Source organism: Pelecanus crispus, chromosome 5 (genome assembly GCF_030463565.1).
Source record: "Pelecanus crispus isolate bPelCri1 chromosome 5, bPelCri1.pri, whole genome shotgun sequence".
NCBI lineage: Eukaryota > Metazoa > Chordata > Aves > Pelecaniformes > Pelecanidae > Pelecanus > Pelecanus crispus.
In genome coordinates this window covers 67,402,498-67,423,911 of record NC_134647.1, presented here as the reverse complement: position 1 = coordinate 67,423,911, position 21,414 = coordinate 67,402,498, and the positions used below count along the sequence as shown (strand labels likewise).

Below are 21,414 nucleotides of genomic sequence, written 5' to 3'. Positions count from 1 at the left end.
GAATTTCAGAGGTTTGTGTCTCTAAGGGACTGAGAAATTGAACGTGATGAAAAAATGAAATTGAACGTAAGTATCCTCGCCTGTCTCAACGCGCTGCAAACCGGACGAAGGCAGGCAGCGCAGAGCGGGCTGTGCACAAACCCGCAGCTCTCACCGGCACCCCCAAACACGGGGCAACGCCAGGAGGGAAAGCGGGGGGCACGCAGCACGCTCCCCAGGGCCCAGGCCCGTCAGCGCCGCCGTCCTCGCATCCGCCCTCCGCCGGGCGCAGGGAGCCCAGCCCGGCCGGCCCGCAGCCCTCCCTCCGCCCGCGGCGCCTCACAGCCGGCGCCCCCCCGCCCCGCAGCCCGCCCGGACCCCCCTCCGCCGGACCCAGCGCCGCGTGAGGGCGGGGCAGGCCCGGCCCGCCCCGCACCCCTGTGGGGGCCCTCCCCGCCCCGGCGCAGGGAGGAGCCGGCGGAGGCGATAGGCTGAGCGCCGCCTAAACACCCACCGCCTCCCGCCGAGGGGCCGCCAGCGGCACCGCCACGGCCCGGCCCGCGGCCGGCAGGCTCCGGCTCACCTCGGCCTCCCGCCGCCCGCCCAAAGGCGCCCGGTGAAGCGGCGCGCGCCCGGCTCGGGGACGCCTCGGCCGCGGCTCGGCAGGCAGCACCGCGCCTGCGCGGAGGGGCGCTGGGGCGGGGCCAGCGGCGCCCGGGGGAGGGCGGGAGAGCGAGGGCGGCCCCGGCTGCACCGTGGCGGGGGCCGGGCGGGGCCGGGCGCCTTGCAGCTCGCCCCCGCGCTTGGGAAAGCCTTCCCAAAATCCCCACAGCTCCCGGCTGGCAGCAGCCGGACAAAGGCGAGGCCGGCTCTGGTACAAGCTCGCTGACGGTGAGGAAGCGCTCACGGTGAATACCAGCGCTGGCCCTTCGAAGAGCCGACACCGCCTGCAGATGATGCGGTTACGCACGCCCCCCCCCCCCCCCAACTTTTAATGTATGCGTTCTGACGCTAAGAAGCTGACATTCCAACCTGCCACTGTTACTGGTCCGCATTAAGAAATGCATTAATTTACTAGTAATTAAAATAAACCCTGTAGCATTTAGGAAATACATTGCAATGAAGAACCCCACTACTTTTTCTGACAAGTCTGTCTGTAGCAGCTTCAGAAAACTGTAAAAAGTTACTAATCTGCTATACAAACTGCAGCCATGCTATAGAGAACACAGTCAGTTTGCCAGGCTATCTGAAGAGACACCTACAAATTCATTGTCTAATCGTGCAAAAGTGAGCTTTTCACTTTTCTAGTACCTCCAGTTTAGGCCACTTCCATTTTTTTTATTTACTAAGATCACTCAACGAGAACCATTTTTGGAGCCTGTTCCACAGCCACACAATTTTAAAAACTGTTTCCACGCTATCCATCTCCAAATGACTAATATATTTTGGTAAACAGGTCAATTATGAAAGCAGATTTCAACAGATCTGCAACTACCCAAGGCAATTTCTTTGAAGCAATCCTTGATATCAATCAATCAAAACAAAACAAAAAAGTTGGTTACTTGAATGACAATTTTCTTCTGGTATTTTCTTTCCTGGTTCCTCAATTCAAATATTCAGCCTTGATTGCTACCTGCAAGTTCCTTTTCATTGTATCAGTATTTAAGCACATTTTAATGATGCCTCTTCTACTTGAAAAAGTCAATGAAGAAAAGCTACATAAACTGCAATGCCACAGACAGTGCTCGTCTTAACAAAAAAAGCTCCTTAACATTAGTAGTGATGCAAGTAATCAATTTCGGTTCATACATCTCAGCTGAAAGGGGACCAGTTACCAGCACATAAAAATATTTGAAAACCAAATAATTTGATTTCAAATATTTAAAATGCTTTGAAGCAAATTCTTTATTATAAAAAAGTGCTTTAAACACATCCAACATTTAAGCAAGTATTTAGAAAAAAATACATTTCACTATTTCCATTTTATCCACAACTTCAAAAATTTTAAAATAGACAATATTTAAAATATTTATACATATTAAAAAATAAAATCTCTATTGCCTCATTCATCCTTGAGTGCATACATGACATCGTCCTGGCTGATATTTAGTCGTACCCGCATGTGAAGATACTTATCACTGGACTCCACCAGCAAGAGCCTGCAGGCGCCCAGTCTTGAACAAATTCCCATAATTTCTGATATTGTAGGACTCTGCATGCCTTCAATTCTACACAATGCTATATGTTGATGATAGACCTATTAAAATAGAGAACAGGACACAGGTCATGTTTACCTCCTGCTGCAATCTAGTAAGGCAAGATGAAAGAGAGATCCTCCTTCCTTGTACATCTATGGGAGTCGAGGAAAAACTAGCTCTGGTCCATTCAGATGAAATGCACACATGCTGCTGTTTTACCACAAACTGTTAGGACTTTGTCAAGGAAATAACAATTCCAAGCTATCATTTCCTTTTTTATATAGCCCAAAAGCAAAACAATTAGCAACCTGCCTTGTCTGCAATTTTTTAACTAGATCATTTTATCTGTTACTACACCTCCCCTGGACTATGGAGACTAAAGCTTATACAGAAGATTAAGAGCTGACATACAACTAATTACATTATCAATCTGCTCAGAAGTGATATTCAGGCCCAGCGATGAGTAAGCACAAGTCACACTGACTACAAACATGAAAGATCAGTTTAGAAAGGCACAATACACCTTTAGGCACAGGAGAATGCCCTTGTCACAAATCATGCAGACTAATAAAATCTGTAACAAGAATCATTTGGGGTCTTCTGCTTTTCTATTTAGAAAAAGCAGAAGAAAACCTTTTTGGTGTTAGAGGAAAACTAAGGGAAAAATGTAACAAATCAGTCTAACAAAATATTCTTTGACATTCAAGAACCAATCGCCCAGTGTATCTATGAGATCAACCGATGCAGGCGTTCAGGAGCCAGTAATGGAAAATGCAATTAAAATGCTTACAAACCCATAGAACCAGATGAAACTGGCAGGTTATTTTATATATAAATATATAGTTCTAGACATTTTTGTAAGTATTAATATTAGCTTCCATCCTGTGAATCATGACACGAACTCTGTGCAGTCTTTACAGCTCTGCGGGGTCTACTAAAAAATTGAAGGTACTAGTGACATACCTGCCTCTATTGAGGAAAACAGCGATACAGAAGTTGGAATCAACTTTCAGTTTTCCTGCTTGAACTATGTTGCCTGATATTTTCAGGTTCTCTTTTAGTTTTCCTGTTGTAAAGCATGTTAGGTGGAGGCATGCGATATTTTCAGGTGCAGGCCAAAAAAATCACTTTGTGATCCAGATTACTGGTAACATTAATACAACAGCAGATGTTTCCAATACAAGTATTTCATACCACTGACAAACAGGTGGTAGCATTCAAATAGGCTTTACACCTGGCCTGGACAGCTATGCCCCAATTTCCCTTGCTATAATATTGTCTTTCATCAAATTTTAAGATGAAAACCCACAAATATTTAAATATTTACACTTTTGCCTGATAATAAAAAACACAAAAAGTGCCCTTCTTTTCTAAGGGGGGGGGGGGGGGGGGAAGTACTCTGAGACACAAACATACCTGTTGAACTGTTGCCTCCTCAACTCCTGCCCTGCGAAACTCTGCTAAAATTGCTTTCAAAAAGATTTGTTCATGCAATGATGCATTCCTGAATATAAAAACAAAAACAGACAAAAATCAATCTGCCAATTTCAGAACTTACGAAACCTTAGGAAGAGGTCTGTAAGGGAAATTGCTTGGTAACCAGATATTTAAATGCAGGGTATTTTTCTAGCCAAGAGGGACAGTTCATGTCAACAAGCCATTATATTACAGCCTGCAACTCTGGCACCACAATACGCTGCATTTCACTTCACCACACCTTTCTCTAAACATATCTGAACACAACATTTCATTCCATACACCATACATGTTCTGCAGTGTGTTATGGTCAACTTACATTTAGAAATTAACAAATTAACATTGAAGTTTTCAGGCCCAAGTAGCACAGTAAAAGCAGTAAAATATCATATTTGCACCCCTTAGTCCCCCCTTTCCTGCTGAAACAGATTCTCTTCCTTTTGACCAGAAACTGGTAAAGCACTTCACCAGTTACAGCTTGTGCAAAGCACTAAAGGGCAACAGATTCCTCACATGTATTCCCTCAGGAAACCTTTTGGAAGTCCTAACAGAATCTATTTATATTAAAGAAAGAAACCAGTTCAAATGGGAAAGTCTTGCATTCTGCTCAGACATCTGTGGCTGCATCTAAGCAAGCAAAGACAGTGGCATAATACAAGTGGATATGTAGAGGGGAATAGTTGACTCTTGAGGAACCGGTGCCTACACTATGCACGTCTGAATGGGGTTTTTTCAGTCTAGTTCAAAGTCTGGTCCAGTATGCTGAATAGCCAGTAGTGTTTGTAGTTGTTGGCTCCTAAGTGTGTCTTCCAGATTTAGTTCCAACTGGAAGGAATTAAAATATATGTACTTGGAAACAGCTGTTCAGAGAAATCGATGTACAGTAAGCAGGACAATCAGGAAATTTCAAAAGCCCCCTCCTGATCTGAGCTAACACACTAATATGGAATCATCCTGTATAAACTTGTACAAGTGATTTCTATGCCTTTGTTTCCCCTGTCTTTAATTCCTATTTTGTACCTCTCTCTCCTAGCAGCACTGCAAGGTTTATTTTGTATCATACTTTAACAAAGCACAATGAATTACATACGCTCCCAAAGGGTGGTGAGCACAGACTGAATGTTTTTGAAAAAATACCCCAGTGAAAAAGACACAAAAGCAAAGAAATTCCTCTGAGAAATATTTTTACCTGATTGCATTTATATATGGCGATGAAAACATTTCATCTATGGCTTCTGTTATGTGGGCCATCCTGACTATTTCAGGGGTTCTCTTTTGGCTAGCAAACTCACAGATCTCAGTGGCCCTTCTGCAGATATCAAGGCAACGCCTTGCATCACCAGACAGCGCTGCGACCTGAAAGTAAACATGACAGGTTTGTAGCAATATTTCCTACAAGTTGAGAAAAGAGTTTAGCAAGAATCAATAGACAAAAAAAAAAACCAAAAAAAAAAAACCAAAACAACCCCACCCATGAAAAACAAAACAACCCAAAAACCAACCCGACCACAAAACAGGAGAGCAAGGCTACTGTGAACTGTTACTAGAATCCCAGATTTTAAATAACAATCTTATTGACCAAAACCAAAAGAGGCAAACATCCCACACCCCCACCCCAATCTGGTCATCAGAAATTCAAGACTGAACTTTCTTCTATAACCACAGAAGTCAGAGTTTAAAAAAAAAAAAAAAATCAATCCAGGAAATTCAATGTGAGCAGTTCAGTTCAACACCAAAAGTTTTCAGAAACCTTATCAATAAAGACCCTACCACAATCTACGTTCATGCAAAGAAAAAAAAAGGGGGGCAAAAACCTCCTCCGTTTTTCCATACTCAATAGAATACTGATTTTAAGAGTACACTAATATTATTCAGTAGGCCTCAAAGAAACATCTGGGATAGTGAATTTACATTTAGAAGTGCTTGAAAATTTTTAGGTGTCTGAAATTTCTGAAACTAAATACTTCTTAAAACGCTACTTGTGGTTTACAATTTTAATAAAGCTATGAACATTCGCTAGATAGAGTACTGGCCTAGTTTTCCCAGTAGATGCTGATAACACATGAAAGCCCTAGAACCAGCTGGAGCCAAGAATGAGAAATCCTTTAGAAAATGTAATTGAGAGTTATTTTTCTAGATTTTCTAAAGAAAAATCATACTAGAAAAACACTGCTGATTATTCAGTCTGCAAAATCATCACTATTATTCTTACAAAAAGGTGGATCCTTCATAACAAAACAAATGCTTATATTTACTCTTACATATTTATGAGTACTTTTTTTTTTTAAAATCCTACAATGATGCTTAGCAGAAAAAGTTTAAGCATATACTGGTTGACAGATGTTCTAACATCATTTTAATAGATTATTTTAGTGCATAATTGCTAACATAAGACATTAAACAACGCATACATCTTATTTTGAGAAGCTACTGATCCCTAATGCATTATTTATTTTTTGTACAACTGAGTATTAAGACTGGCAACAGAGCAAGTACTATTTATTATGCCAAGGCTTTGAACATCTTGACAGAGAACAAATATGGATATTTCCACTGCCACTGGCATACTAGTTTTTTTTTTTTTCCCAAGATCATCCAATGACTCACATCATGCCAAACACTGGAGAAAGCTGACATCTTATCATTATGCATTATCACGACTCCTGTTGTCATGCCTCCAGCTCTTGGAATATACTGCTGCCTTCTCAAAGTAGGTGGAAAAAGCAAGGACACTGCTTTAGCGATGTTTTCTGCGAAAATACTTGAGCCCTACCTTGTCTCCAATACAGACCACACAACCACAGAACCAAGTCTGACTACTGTGACAACATTCCCCCTTGCTGCCCCCCCCGACTCTTTACCTAGCACAACACAAAGGACATACATCTGTACTGTGCTTACCTTTCTGGAAACTAGCTGAATTGCATCCTCTTCAAATGCCTTCATGCTGTTCAGTCTGGATGAAATAATTTGCTGTAACTGTTTGTAGGTGTAGGGCTGAAAGGACATTCTGGTGAGGCCCTATAGTAAATAATACAATACAGTGAGAAGTGTTTGTAGTGCTTGAAAACTCTAAACTGCTCTACCAGTTAGATAGTAGTTTTATTTTCTCTGGTAGGAGCAATCTCTTTCACATCTTTCCCCTCTAAGCAATATGCAATCAATTCTTCCACTTCACATTTGTGAAATAAATGAGCAAATCCACAAAACTGTGATTAAGTGAGGACCACTGGCTGGACCTCCCCACTGAAAGGCCTGAGGAGCAAGCGCTGCTGATATTAGAATTCAAATTTCTCTTACAAAACTTGTGAACAAATCAGAGCCACCTAATATGAAAATCTTTTGATTACAACTGTTTACGCTTTATTTTTTAATACAGTAACAGCAGAAACTATGAAAAAATAGTCATCTCTCCTTTAGCAAATCTATATACATATATACAGTCATACTATTGACTTCGCATTAGCAACCAGCCAAGAATTAAATTCTCTTCTGGCTCAAGCTAATAAAAACTGCTTTCAGATGAGAAGGACAATCTACGTTATAGATGGTGCACTGCCTTTCATATTCTGCAGGAGGCCTGAATTTTGCATTTCTTATGCAAAATTATTCTCTCTTGTGACTATATGGACTCAGCTGATCTGCGGGTTTAGCGGGTAGGGGAATGCAATTCACACATTGTGGAACTATTTTTGAGTCACGGAATGATGGAGGCATAGAGCACTGTTTTTGCAAATCACTTTTCAGAGCAGTGATGAAGTGATGACCTAGGAAGATGTATTCAACACAACTATGGAGTACATCCAGCTTTCTTTCCTGGATACCTTTGGACAGAAAATATACCAGCTGACGATGGCAAACAGAGATAAGTAACTAGGTCCCTGGAATGAAAGGGGAAAGGGAAGAGAGGAAGGGAAATCAGAAGAGAATTTCTCTGAACTCAAGTAAGCAGCTTAACCACGAAGCACAGCATTTGATTATCCAGACCTTAATAAGTTTAAAAAGACATCTGCATTCTTAATTTGTTCTTACAAGAACACAGTGTACTTACACGGCATAACATCTGATTAGCAAGCTGGCTCCTAAACTTACTTTGCTAAGATTTATGTGTCCATTATCTGCCCTCTGGAGAGGAAAGGGAATTATAAAAGCATTGTTTAACTTCTGATGTAACCAATCCTACCTTTCTCCTGGATTACTTTGACTGCATACAGTATTTAATCTTTTCTCATTTTATAGCATAGCCACAAAACTGCTAGTACATACCAGCCTGCTAGCCACTCTGTTCATCATTATTCTCTCTGGCAAGTCCATCGTGTTAGCAATAGCCAAGATGATTAACTTGGAGTGCTTTTGAGTCGGCCAGTCAAATAAATTGTACATCACATTCTGTTTCCGGGTCCACAGAAGATCAAGCTGCAGAGATAGAAACAGAAGAATTAGACTGAAAAAGAATGGCCTTGTATTTGCAATACCTGATGGGGGTTTGAGAGAGCTAGCTCTGGCACAGAAGCCTTCTTACATGATTCTGAACAAGCTGTCTCTGTTGTGTTTCCTTTATCCATCTACTAATAGGACTGCATTTTCTGAATTAGGGCTCTAATCTCTTTTGGAAAAGCACAGTCCTGCTAGATGTTTGAACAGTATTAATCACAGTAGAGTGATTAAACAGCTGGAATTTATAAACACTACTGTGATATTAAGACTACATCTAACAAGATTAAAAGACCCTCCATGCGAGAACCTGAATTAGCTTACAGCAAAAAATAAGTGTGCATTTGTTTATTACTGAACATAGCATATTCAAAGAGTTTCAAAACTGGCTATGACTTATTTCACTGTGAGTTTTCTCACTGGAAAAGCAGTATCTTCCAGACAAAATACAGTTGAATTCTATGGTATTTAGGACTTGATAGAACAACTCATTCCATGACTTGGACTAAAACAAAACATAAAGCCAACGTGAAATCTAAGGCAGAGAACAATACTGCAACAGGATACTTGCCCATTTAAATTCCATTTCCTACTAATGCTAAGAGGAACTACTTGCGTGTCTTCTCTCCTAAGTCTATTCCTTTTAGATCACATATGATATACTCTAAGCATGTCTTTTTCCATCCTCCAAAAACTTATTTCTTATGATACTTCAAGGAAAGAGAATAAAGGATTTTTTGTCTCACCTCATCCACTATCAGCACTGTGGTCTTCCTCTTTGGTCCAGGTGTATTGAACAGTTTTGCCAACAGTGCTGCAGCGTGGGTTGCTGTCACCTTCTGACCTGTCAGTAACTGGACAAGGATTAAACAATGTTGCAGGTTAATCACACCAAACCCCTGGCAATAGGAAGTTTAATTCCTATTCAGTTTTAACTTTTCTCTAACACTCAACACCAAGCATCTGGATTTTTTTTCTGGGAGGAAGGGTGGCATATAAAAAAAAAAAGTGTCACTCATCAGACACTCATGTCTACCAGAAACTGTCCATAAAGGGGAATGGAAACAAAAGAATACATAGCTCAAAAGAAAGGCCATGAGAATTTCCTGCAATTTGTCTTAAATATAAATTCATTAAGTAATCTTGAACCAGTCTCAGGAGGACTCTAAACCTAGCATAGCTCAAGGGTGTCTCTGAACACAAAACACCTACTGAAAACCTAAGTCAGTTGACAAGAATAGCCTGACTTCAGTAATCTTGGACTCCCATTAAAATATTAATGAATCATCAGCAGGATCTAGAACTAAATAGTTTACTCAACTCCAAGCTAAAAAGATACCTTCAACAAGAACTGCTTCTGCAATAATACATGTGGCAAAACAGATGAGCTGACTGTACGTTACCTCTTCCCTTGCAGGTCAGAAAGATATACAGAAATTAAAGCATGACATTTCAAAATTACACTATATACGCTGAATCAATTGTGCAATGTAGTTCAGAGTCAAGCCATAAAGTGAAATGGAGATTGCATTTGAAAATTGTATTTGTTCTCCAGAATCCCTTAAAAACTGACCTGAGATTTCATAATTATTAAAAAAGCCAGAGCATGACAACAATGTATAACCTATACTTGTTCGTGTTTCCAATTCAGTCAGAACAGTCTGAATCAGTCCTATGGAGCAGCTGAAGCCCAGAGGATCCTGCTTCTACAGGTCTGGAACTGGGCATCCAATATACCACAGAGTTCAGTTTGTTGTGGTGGAATTGGCACACTTACTGTACCCACGTATTTAACCTTGTCTCCTTCATCTGTGCAGGCCTTCCTTTCCTGCCCCTGTTCCTTCTATATAAAGTTTCCTATGACAGTGAGGTAGCTGCAATAGCGAACACTCCAGAATTTGCTTCAGTGATGCAAAGAAACATCAGCAAACTGGAGCTTGAGATTGACCTGTAGCAAGAGATGCAGCAATTGGAAAAGTAGGAGCAGCCTAGCTAGGGTACTTGGATAACAGCTGAGGCAGAAGGAACCAGAGAAATAAGTGGTTCATTTGACTACATGCTCCCCCGAAGGATATTTAACTGGGCTAGCTTAAAGAGTTCAGGGCCCGTGGTGGGCAACAAGTTTTACTTCCAAAGGCCTATTCTTTATTAACGTTAAAGATGTATGCTGAACGGGATAGTAACAAAGAATGTTAGAATACTCTAACGTTACCATGAGATAAGGTATTTGTTATGAAGCATTTCACTATGCTAAAGAAACAGTGACCTGGTTACAACAAATCCCTCAGCAAGACACTGTCTATGCTGGTTTGAGGAAAGGATGCAAATATCTAAATTTAACTCCCAACTATGAGGATAGTAATATTAGAACAACATATGCCACTTCCTGCTCAGATAGAAGATGTCAAACTTAAATAAATAGATAAGAAAAGGAACTAGATACTTCAGGAAACCATCATTTCATTTCCAGGTCACTGGCTTAAAGTTAGGCTAGACTGACAAAGTGTTAGTGTCACATTAGTTAGTGTCTAATGACTATTGCGTGACCTTAATCCAGTCCTCAGAAGATTAATTCACACCCATGTAAATGCAAGCACAGTCAGTAGTCCCAGATGAGATGCTGCAGACTAGCTTGCCATGGAAATCTGAAATACAGTAGTGTTGACAGAGACAGTCCCTCTTTAGCTGGATTGCTATGATGACAAAACAATTAACAATTAAGACCCTCTTAGTAATCATTCCACTGCTACACTGACTTCCAGAGTTCTCATCTCTAACTTTTTAAGCATACACGTGCAGAAAAAGTTATAGAAAGGGAAACTATAAAATGAATCTGGTTTAGATTTTTTTTTTTTTTAAAAACCTGAGTGTATGTAATAAATCAGGCTGTTTCCCAGCTGCTGCCCCTATGCAGCTGCAAGCAAAATAGTTCAAGAAGTTGGCCATGGCCTTAAGTTATTTTTTTTAGCTTGCTCTAAGATAAAAGCATTCTGTCTCTCGGAGGGACTACTTGGAAGTATTGATATGTTAAGTGACTTGAACCCTGTAATACATCGAAGATCTGATGGCAAAGCATAGATTTCTCCTTTTTTCAAACCAGAGAGGCATTGAAGAGGCTTTACTTACCTCTAGTATCTGCACATAAGCTTGGTGAGGGTCAGTCAGCTTCATACCATTAATCTCTACAAACTGGAATGATGGTAGTTCATCATTTTCTGCAGCTTGCTGAAGACAGCGAATTACTTCATGAACGGTTGCAGTTTTACCTGTTCCAGGCACTCCAGAAATGTACATGCACCTACAAAAGGAGAAAACCTTTTCAGCAGCCTGAGCAAAATGGTAACACTCTTAGGATTAATGAGCTGGAATTCCTGGGCTCTGAGACCAGCCTTGAATAGTACTCCTCTGTCACTTCAGGCAATTCCTTATATTTCAGTTACTGTATTTGCAAATTGGGACACATAACACATTGGAGGATCCTGAAGATTTTTATTATTACTGAAGCAATTAACAACCTAAAATACTTCATAAATGTAATTTACCTCTTTTTTAAAAAGAAAGTTTTCCCAGACATTTAAAATTGACTAGTTATTTTGGTCTTTAATTTGAATCCGTACAGTAAAGGAGCCCGCATTATTTCTATGCGCAACCCTTCTTAACGAAGAAAAATACCAGGAAAATTCACCTAGGAACTTTAATTCAGCCAAATGATATTAACTTTTAAAATAAAAGTAGTGTTGTCTGACTGCTGTTGAGCCATAGGTAGATGTGATCTTGGTTACAGTCTCACCAACAAACTCACCCTCCTGTACCATCAATAAGTTTGCTTTCCACAAAGTTATAGATATCCTGGAATTCTTCCTCACGACAAGGTAGAGATTCTGGGATAGCAGAAACATGCAGCCTTTTGATTAAAAAAAGAAAAAGAAAAATTAAATAGGAAGTCTAAGAGTTCATTTTCACAATTCTACCTGAAGGGCCTACTGAAGAAAACAAATAGCCAGACACTCCATCTTTCATAGCTGTGTGTAGTTTTTCAAGTCTCTCTTACATACTTTAAGTCTGAACACCAATGTCAGGTGTCCCAAAAGAAGTAGCCTACTGGGATTTTAAGAGGGCTGAACAGTCATCTTCATAAACAAACAGCATGAATATGCAGCAATAAAGATCTAGCTGTTGCAATTCACAAAAAATTTCTAAGTCAGTGTAGAGGTAGGATAAAACAGGGGATATGATACCTATAAAGCTTTGTCACACACCAAGAGGAGACAGATATTGTACCTTTACAATCTAAAGCTAGTAAGACAGGATCTTTGTTTTTCTAATGTTGCACAGAATAAAGGCAGGTACCTGGTTCTGAAGAACTTAGCCATGGACTGGTTACAATAATTTGAAACTGTAAAAGTAGTATTGTAAATACTACTAGTATTTGTAAATCTAGCATTGTACTGTAAATTCTTAAATGCTCCTCTGGTATCAAAACACCATGCATTTTACAAAATGTATTCAATATGGTAAAGATGACATTTCCCTATTTTAACATAGCCTACTGTTCCGCATACCCAATGCAAAAAGATGATTTCCTCCCTTGAGCACACACTACCTTAATCTGGCTTCTTCTAGTATACTGGCTGGCTTCTGTGCTTCATGGTTGCGCCTGGGAATTTCAGGAGTTGCATTCCGGGGTGTCTTGGGTGTTCCCGGTAAAGGCTGCGAAGAGAAGTTACAACCTCAAACAGATTTTCTACATACGGCAATTTCTATTGAAGAGTGATCATTCATGTTTCCCAAACATTACATCCGGGGATGCCGGAGTACAAGATGAAAAGAGAAAGTCTTTACAAAGAGAATCATCAAACAAGCCTCATGGTCCTTTCTTCCTAAGGGGAAAAAAGAAACTGGAAAGGGGGTGGTGACAAAGACAATTATACCTTTTAACTGCCTGAAGAATTTTTAAATTGTTAATGCTTTTCTGAAGTGCTGTGTTACAAAGTGGTCCAGTTCTTAAGAAAGCAACTAGAAATTGATCTATCTTAATTTCATTGTTCAAACAAAAAAGCCATATGATATCTTAATTATTCTTCTTTGTTGTGCTTACAAGTTCTAGTCACACCAGGTTTTCTGTGTTAGACATTTCATAAACACAGAGGAAAAATTAACCCTTGACAGTATGTACCTGGCTATGGTGCTATATACAGTCTTAATGAGTCAGGCCTCAGATTCATGTAGCCTGGTATCCCACCTCCATCAGCGGCCACGACACTACAAGAAACTGCTGGCCATGCTCTTTGGTGTGGCCATGAATGCTGTAGAGCATCCCTTTTGTGTTGGTAACCATCTGCACATTGGTAAAATTTCAAGAATCAGGACAGATCTACTGCCAAGTGCAAAGTTGGTCTTATGACTTTCTGCTATATATATACAGACTGCACTCAATGAAGACTATACAGAAATAGAACTAAAATGTTTCAGTGTGCAGCTTACAATGAAAGTAAAAATAGTGGCCATAAACGGATTCATCAGTTAGTTTGGCTCCAGTCCAACATTTTCCCTGTTTAGGCTAGAGCTTTCTGATCAACATTGTCATAACATTCACAATACATAAGTGTTTTATACATTTGCATAACCTACTTATATCAAAGATCATATGAATCAAGACAATGTTTCATTAAAAACTAAGGGGTTCAGATACTTAAACTTTGGTACACAGGCATCAAGCATTCAAATAATTGGGTCAGAAATAACAAAAACAGCTCTTTTGTATTGAACCTTACAGTTTTCTTCAGGGTCTTAGAAGGAGTGTGAACTGAAGACTTTCTCGAAGATTTTGGGGTGCTGAATTTTCTGCTTGATTTAGTTTTCTTTTCTGGTGTACAGAGCACTTCATTCTCTTCCTCACTACTTGAAGAGCTGTCTGAGCTAGACAGAAAATCCTCTTCCTGGTTCAACTCTAGTGTATTTAATATTCTGTGAGAAACAGAAATGACACGAGTTTTTAAAAAATCCATACAACTCTACACACTACAAAGTATCATTTGCACATTTTCAGCTTTTTCTGTAGTTATCATAATCAGCAAGCAACATATTTTTCACCTGAGCTGTTAATTTTCCATGGCTATTTAGTAGACTGGTTTAAAAGGAAGTCAGTTTTCTGATGAACACCATGAGTCAGCTTTATGTTTCTGAACATAAGAGAATTTTTACTCATGCTGCAATTAACCTGTGCTTCGAGAAACATTTGCATTTCAGTATTAAGCTAGACAAACTCTCAAGGCTTCAAGCTATCAATAGCAATCCGAGTAAGACATCACAGATGCAAAAGTTTACCTGATTTGCTCTGTAATGCGAGCGCTTGTTTTCTGTGCACATATTCTACGAGAGCGAGGGGTCAATACAGGGCTCTGACTATCCAGTTCCTGATGTCCAATTAGGCTGTAAAGAAAGAACACAAAGCTATTTACATTTCTTCTTTGCATCACACTTCTAAAGATAGCAAGAAGGCCTTTCAAACTTCAGGCTCAATTGTTACGGCTGTCAATCCAGCATGAATTCTTGTTTATAGTCATCTACAGATTGGCTATGGCATGCATACTGGCAGCACAATTTTCCCTCTCTTACACTCTCCCTTTAATTTATTTTTGCCAAAAAAAAAAACCCCACCCCACAGAATATTTACTATAGTTCATTCATGGTCTGTACCATAGATTTTTATAGTAAAGTGTAAGCGTTTCTACAAAGCTTTGTGAACCAGCTGAGGAAAGCTGCCAAGTCTAGAGAGAGACCTTGAGTCCATACGAGTCAGAGTTGCCAGCTGACCTATGATGCTGTGACTACAATGACTGCACTAGCATTTGTTCAAAACAGATGTCTCTGACTTGGGCCCTATCAACATTACACCACCTCGTTTCCTGATGCACCCTCGGCTGGCAACAGCCATTTATTTCACATTGACTGACAGCTGCTGCACATTAACAGCTTTCCCTCACTTCCCCAGTTAGACACATATATGTCAGTGAAGAGCACTGAATAGATGCTGATATGGTTGAATTAGCAGCCAAATTATTTCACAAATATAACACTGCCAAACTGAAGGGACAGGGGCTCAAAACAGTAGTGTTTTTTTGATTGTGGGTTTTTGTTGTTGCTTGGGTTTTGGGTTCTTTTAAGAGAAAGAGAAAACAAACATGATTTTCTTTGGGCATCTCTTTGATCTGCCCTTTGAAGTACATTTTTCTGTTTGTGTTTTGGGATTCCTTGGTTGTCTTCTTGGGCACTTCTTCATCCCTACCACTGTAACACTTTACTGTTAATACAACTTTCCTACTAGTTCAAAGGACACAGTAAGATGAATCACTTTATTTGTAGACAGTTCAGAATTTTTTTTTACCTCTATAAATACCACTGAATACCATTACCTTACCAATGAAAAGTAAAAGTTTTTTTGTTATATAGTAAGGGACAAAAATGGGGTGCAGATCCACCAAGTGTTGCACCCACATCTTTACTGTTTGAAAGGAGGAAAGGAGGAACACGACTGGTTTTTGGCTTCTTGCAACATTTTATACAAGAAAGTCTGATCCATTCTCCTCCTGCCCCAGCTTAATGCCATTTTTAAAGGCTCTGTGAAGATATACTTAAACAATTACACTTTTTGAGTTTTGATTTCTTTTCTACATAAAAATTAGCAAAGTATACATACAATTATCATGAGAACTCTCATGAGGCCAATTACATCCCTTTCTGTAGTTCAGCGTATCTCAATAGTTGTCACAAGTAGGGCACATTTGAGTCTGTATGACATACGTACAGTGACTGTAGGGAAACAGATTTTTATCCATATGCCAATGAGTACAAACCATAACAATCAATATGGCTTCAATTCCCTTTCCTATCATCCTACCCTTCCCATTTCCAACCTCTTCTCTCTGTTCTTGTAACCACAAACTGTTTGTGTCCATCTTTAAAGTCAGCTCCTCTTATGACCTCCCCAATCATGACATCCAAGTAACACACTTTCTAGAGCTTCACCACAGTGCATTTGTTTAGACTATTCCCCCTTCTCTCAGTAACCTCAACAGGCAAAACATGATACACAGAGACTTGACCTGCTTTTCTCTCCAGCAGTCTTTCATAAATGTGCTTTAAGAATAGAAATCCCATACAAAAGTAATTATAAAGAGGATATCACTTACGATATAGTGTCATCTTTTATATTAAGATTCTTCGCTTTCTCACTGGAGTCTTTGACCTTCTTATAGGGGGATAATCGTATTGTATCACTAAACCTCTGCCAGTGCTCTGCAGTATCAAACACTGACTCATCATTGGCACAACGTATTTTTGGTGGTGAGCCTAAAATGCCAGTGAATTTCACTTTTCTTTTAGTAGCTGATGGTTCTAACGGTGCTACTGCATCACAGTCATCATCCAAAAGTTCCAAAACTTCACATCCCAGGATCCTGCTTTTAGGAGATCTTGTGGGACCTAGGAATCAAGAGCAAAATGAACTTCTGTCAGGCTTTAATATGGCTCGTTTGGTTAACTTTCAGAAGACATGGTATGACTGGCTCGGTTGCTGTCATTTAAATTAAAGGGGATGGCATTACACTCCAGGAACAAGGAGCTGAATACATACAGAAGGCATACACTTCCTCTAAAAAGATGAGTAAATAGAATACAAACTGATTTTTTCAGTTTCCTAACCCACCTCCATCACTTACAACTTTACTCAGGCTCCAGTTTGAAAATATGGCATGTTACACAGGATCAAATGTGCTTATTCAACCAGCCCAATGTAAACATTCTAGGGCACCATCAGAAGATTGAAGTGAGATGTTCTGAGGTCAAGTTAGGCTGATTGGTAGCATTTCAGCCAAGAAGCAATTCAACTTAGACTTAACCAGTTAAAAAAAAAAAAAACATTTGCAACAGCAATTGGATATAAGCAGTACAGTTGATCAAAATAGCAGACATAAAAGACAAACAAGTGATGTGCCTAAAAGGCTTGGGCTAATCCCAAAGCCTGAATAAGGTAGCTAAAAATACTGATGTTGAATATTACCATTGTTTGAACTACCCAAAATGAAAAGGCACAAAACGTATTACGTTCAAAACTACCGAACGGACAGAATATTGCCATATACATACTGTTTAACTGTAACTTCTTCCTTGCTGTTGGAGTTTTGATGCCATTAGCCACTCTTTGTGAATGTCTCTCCTTAGCAAGGGAGGACTTGGAAGCAGAATGTTTTGATTCTATTTCCATCTCCACATTTTTTGGTTTTGTGGCACTCCGAACAACTCTCTCTGTCTCTTTTTTCAGGTGGGAAATGGTATCCAAAGGAATAAATGAGTTTGAAGAGTTTGGAATGCCACCTCCTTTCTTCTTAGCTTCTTTCAGCTTAGAGAACGTGTCAGGGGACAAAGTCTTAAAGCATTTCCCATCCCAAGACTGTTTTACATAGAAAGTTTGTTCCCTGTTTAATGGAATAGGTAGTTCTTCCCCTAGATGTAGTGGTATTACCTGTAAAACCAGAAAATATCAAGACACACATACCTTAACATTTCCTGTTAATTTAACATTCAACTATTTTCTATTCACAGATCTTACTATCGGAACTCATGCAATCCTTCATTATACAGGGCAACACCTTTAACCTACATTTACACTAGCGTAAGTTTATTTCACTACAGGACTCTCATCACATTACTTCCTTCCATGCAAACCTCTAAATAAGCTGGCTGCTAACAAAGTCATTTTGGGATGGAGGAAAGACAGAATATCAACAGTTTTCAACTATCCTGTCCTGTGTTAACTGCATTAACAAATACACATCACACATTTGGTCTGGGAGGCAATAAAGTAGCTGCACTGTTCTATTATGCTTTTCAAATTGTTTCTTCCTTCTCTGTATACAGGATCTGCAGTACATACCATGACGCTTTTAATAATGGTCTCCACAGCTATATCAGTGTCATAGCCAGGAACTTGATCAAAAAACACCTCTTGGGGAGAAACCTCTCTTTTAAGCAGTTTCCGTTTATTCTGAGGTATCTCTGTAATATGAGAGAACCACTGCACAACTGCATGTTTCTGCTGAACACCTGTAACAATGAAAAAAAGTCAGTGAACATTAAGAACTTTATTGTATTGGAAATAGTTATTACCAGACCTCAATGACTTTAGCTGAAACGCCATCAAGGATAGAAATCCTCTGTGGACACAGGCGAGAAAGCATCTGACAAGAGATGACAATTCCCATTTTCTAAGCTAAATTAAAATGTTTGAGTTGAGACTTTTAAGCACTAAGGTAACACCTACATAGGGTCTCAATCACAAAATACCTGCAGACCCGCTGATCCACCAGTTCACTATCACAAATGAAGAGGTTCCTTATTTGCATAAATATGATCTAATAGGACCCCACTAACTGAAAACAGTGACATAAAAGGAGAAGTGAGAAGTTTCAGAACAGTATTTGAAATTTCAATGTTATTTAGAGGTAAACCAGAAACACATTTATTAACTACCTAACAAACCAGACAATCCTACAGTTGAAACGTCTAGAAGAAAGTCTGAATAAATACTATGAACAGATTCAGTGTGGAGAGTTAAAAGAAACATGTGGAACATATAACAATTGAACATTAAGTTCCTTTCTACATTTTAAGGTCTTCATCTTTGAATGAAAAACAAAGCGATGTATCTTTAACAAATTTGTCAAAAGATACAAAAGGAAAAATCTTGTTTTCAGGGAAGTTTCACAGGTTTCATTCCAGCATGAAAAGAACATTCAGTTACAGTACGATAAATCTGCATTAGTAAATAAATAAGCTGGAGTGATAAGTATTTATGTTTTAAAAAGTAAAAGAATTAAAAAAAACCTCAAAACATTATTATGATGGCCCAAAACAAACAAAAACTGTTCAAAGAAAGCAGATGTAGCTAATGAGCAGTTTCTAATTCAGCCTCAGACATAGTCTTTGTATCACTCACCTTCCATGATTTATCTTTTAGTATCTATAAACAAGGAGTTCTACAAGGACAGAAGTCACGAGCCACATTTACCCAGCCTTGTACCTTACTGCTAAATTCCCTGATGTCTAATAAGATGCAAGTTCCCAGGCTGCAGTGCTCTTGCTCCATTTGGATTCTCCAGTCTCTAAATAAAGCATGAGCTCACATTGTCTCCCTCAAGGACCATTTCTTTTATATTAGACAACTAAGCAAAAAGGTGGTAAAAATTTAATGTCTTGAAGCTCTCTGTTTATCTATCAAATTTAGCTGAAATTAGCCATCAGCCCCAAGTATTTGGGGAGCATGTGAATACAGATGCAGTGATTGCCAAAGCCTAGTTTCCGTAATAAATTAGGCCAGTGATATTGGCTTATGGGCTAAATACATCACCATGAAATAGGTATCTTTAAAACATTTAAAGATTTCTCAGATAGGAGGCACTTTTTTACTTCTCTTACCATCTTCATATAAATCCAGGAGTTGTGCCACAAAAGGTTGATCTGCATTCTCCCCTTCTACTAAAATAAACTCGCCAAGTTGTATACAGGTTTCTGTTCCGCTTCTTTCTGATTTAATAAGGATTCCCCTAGAAAGTGATGCACACATACAGATTAGCAGGATTTCATATTCTTTAAAGCTGATGGCCTGTCAATCTCACAGCTACTTACGCTCCCTCCTGCAAAGACTACAATGAGTTTCCCAATTAAGCTTTCATATGTATTTCAAATAGACAGTCAACACTTATTCACAGATTTAATTAAATGTTTTTGTTTATACATTATACAGTTTATAATTCAAGAGCTTTGTGACAACTTTTTTTTGTACACATACAGTGTCACGACACAATGCTCAAAACCTTACTCATATTCTCACTACCGCATTAACCTAAACGATGTCAGAAAGGTAAAGAAACCTTCATTGATTAAGTTTCCCTGAGCAAGCCAGAAAAAAATGTTATTTACTTGTACTGGAACGTCCTCAGTTTTCTGTCTGAGCTCATGGGTTTTCCATACCAGGAGTAGGTAATTTTACTTTGTTGCCGGGTGTTCATGATTCCCAAGGAAAAATCTAAAACAAATAAACAAACTTTTTTTGTACTGCTATTTAAAAATAAAAGCAGGGAAAGACTCGAGGTGGCCAGATACACAGAAACGCCATCAATCTTTTCAGTGTGTATGAAGAATGTGGCATGCATCGGTTGATTCAGAGAAGCCTACCTTCCCCAAAGCCTCCAAACGCCTCCCCTCTGAGGGAGGAGGAAAAAGGGAAGGTATTTAGTAGTCCATTGTCCTTCAATTCCTTTTTTTTCACGTCCAGCGCTTCACTAAACCACATGACAAACACGCGACTCCCTTGTTACTGGCTCCTTTGCTTATTCACAGAGCAAGTCATCAGGATAGATGTCTTCTGTGTTTTCTTTATTACCGAGACTCCTTGCTCACCCATTACCAAGCCCTCCCGCTCTGCCGCGCTGTCCTCGGGGCCGGCGCAGCCCCTGGCTCCGGGGGCTCGCCGCCCGCCCGCCGCGATGGCCGGGGCAATACTGCCGGCCGCTTTAACACTATGGCTTGCTGCTTTTCGTCCAGACCTCACAGCGACCAGGCGGATGAGACCGTCACGAACGTCTGGCTTCCGCTCAATTTTTGTGGTTTTTTTTGGTTTGTTTGTTTGTTGTCGCCCTCCCCTCCCTCCCCCCCCCCCCCCCCCCCCCCCCGCCTCTCCAAATAAGAATTTCCCCTCTGGAAACAGGCCGCAGGGCTCAGGAAAACGCCACACGCCCCCAGTGCTGTTGCCCCCTCGCCCACCCCAGCCCATCGGCTCGGACGAGGCAGGGAAGAGCTCGGGCAGGGCTCTGCCTCAGGGAGCCCGCTCCCCGCCCCGGGCTGCTGCCCGGTTCCCAGGCGGCCTGCGGGGCCATGGCGTCGGACGGGGCCATTTGCGCCCCCGGCTCGGACAGGTAGAGAGGCACCGAGACGCTCCACCACCCTCCCCAGAGCCGCTGCCCCGCCCGCCCCCGTCACGGGCCGCAGGGCCGAGGCCCACTCACCGCGGCGCCCCAGCGACCCCCGTGCGCGGCGGCGGCGGCGCGAGCTCCTGCCAGCGCCGGGACGGAATTTCGCGCCAAAGCCCGCCCGCAGCCGGACCCCTCGGCCGCGCGCGCGCGCGAGGCGGAGGGGGCGGGAAGAGGCCTCACAGGGACCCCCGCCATGTTTGCGCCTGGCACCCTGAAGCCGCGGCCGGAAAGGACGTTGTGGCCCGAAGATAAGATGGCGGCCGGCGGCGGCACCCCGGAAGCGGAAGCCAGTGCAG

General features: G+C 40.7%; 1 protein-coding gene across 2 annotated transcripts; it reads right to left on the bottom strand.

Annotated features, from left to right (window-relative positions):
• Positions 1-5: 5 nt before the first annotated feature.
• ORC1 (origin recognition complex subunit 1) lies at positions 6-21,182 on the bottom strand. 2 transcript variants are annotated; one of them, XM_075710031.1, is made up of 18 exons: positions 21,152-21,182; positions 20,067-20,172; positions 19,563-19,690; positions 18,022-18,191; positions 17,235-17,610; positions 16,280-16,571; positions 14,415-14,519; positions 13,862-14,054; positions 12,691-12,797; positions 11,890-11,991; positions 11,214-11,385; positions 8,834-8,941; positions 7,920-8,069; positions 6,555-6,674; positions 4,843-5,009; positions 3,594-3,681; positions 2,096-2,236; positions 6-29 (listed from the first exon to the last, which is right to left on the bottom strand). In XM_075710031.1, exons 2-18 carry the CDS (start codon positions 20,153-20,155, stop codon positions 6-8), a joined length of 2,532 nt encoding a protein of 843 aa, XP_075566146.1. In that variant the 5' UTR covers positions 20,156-20,172; positions 21,152-21,182. The 2 variants fall into 2 exon arrangements, with proteins under 2 accessions (XP_075566146.1, XP_075566145.1); XM_075710030.1 differs by lacking the exon at positions 6-29 and having other exon boundaries at positions 1,919-2,236.
• Between the last annotated feature and the right edge of the window lie 232 nt (positions 21,183-21,414).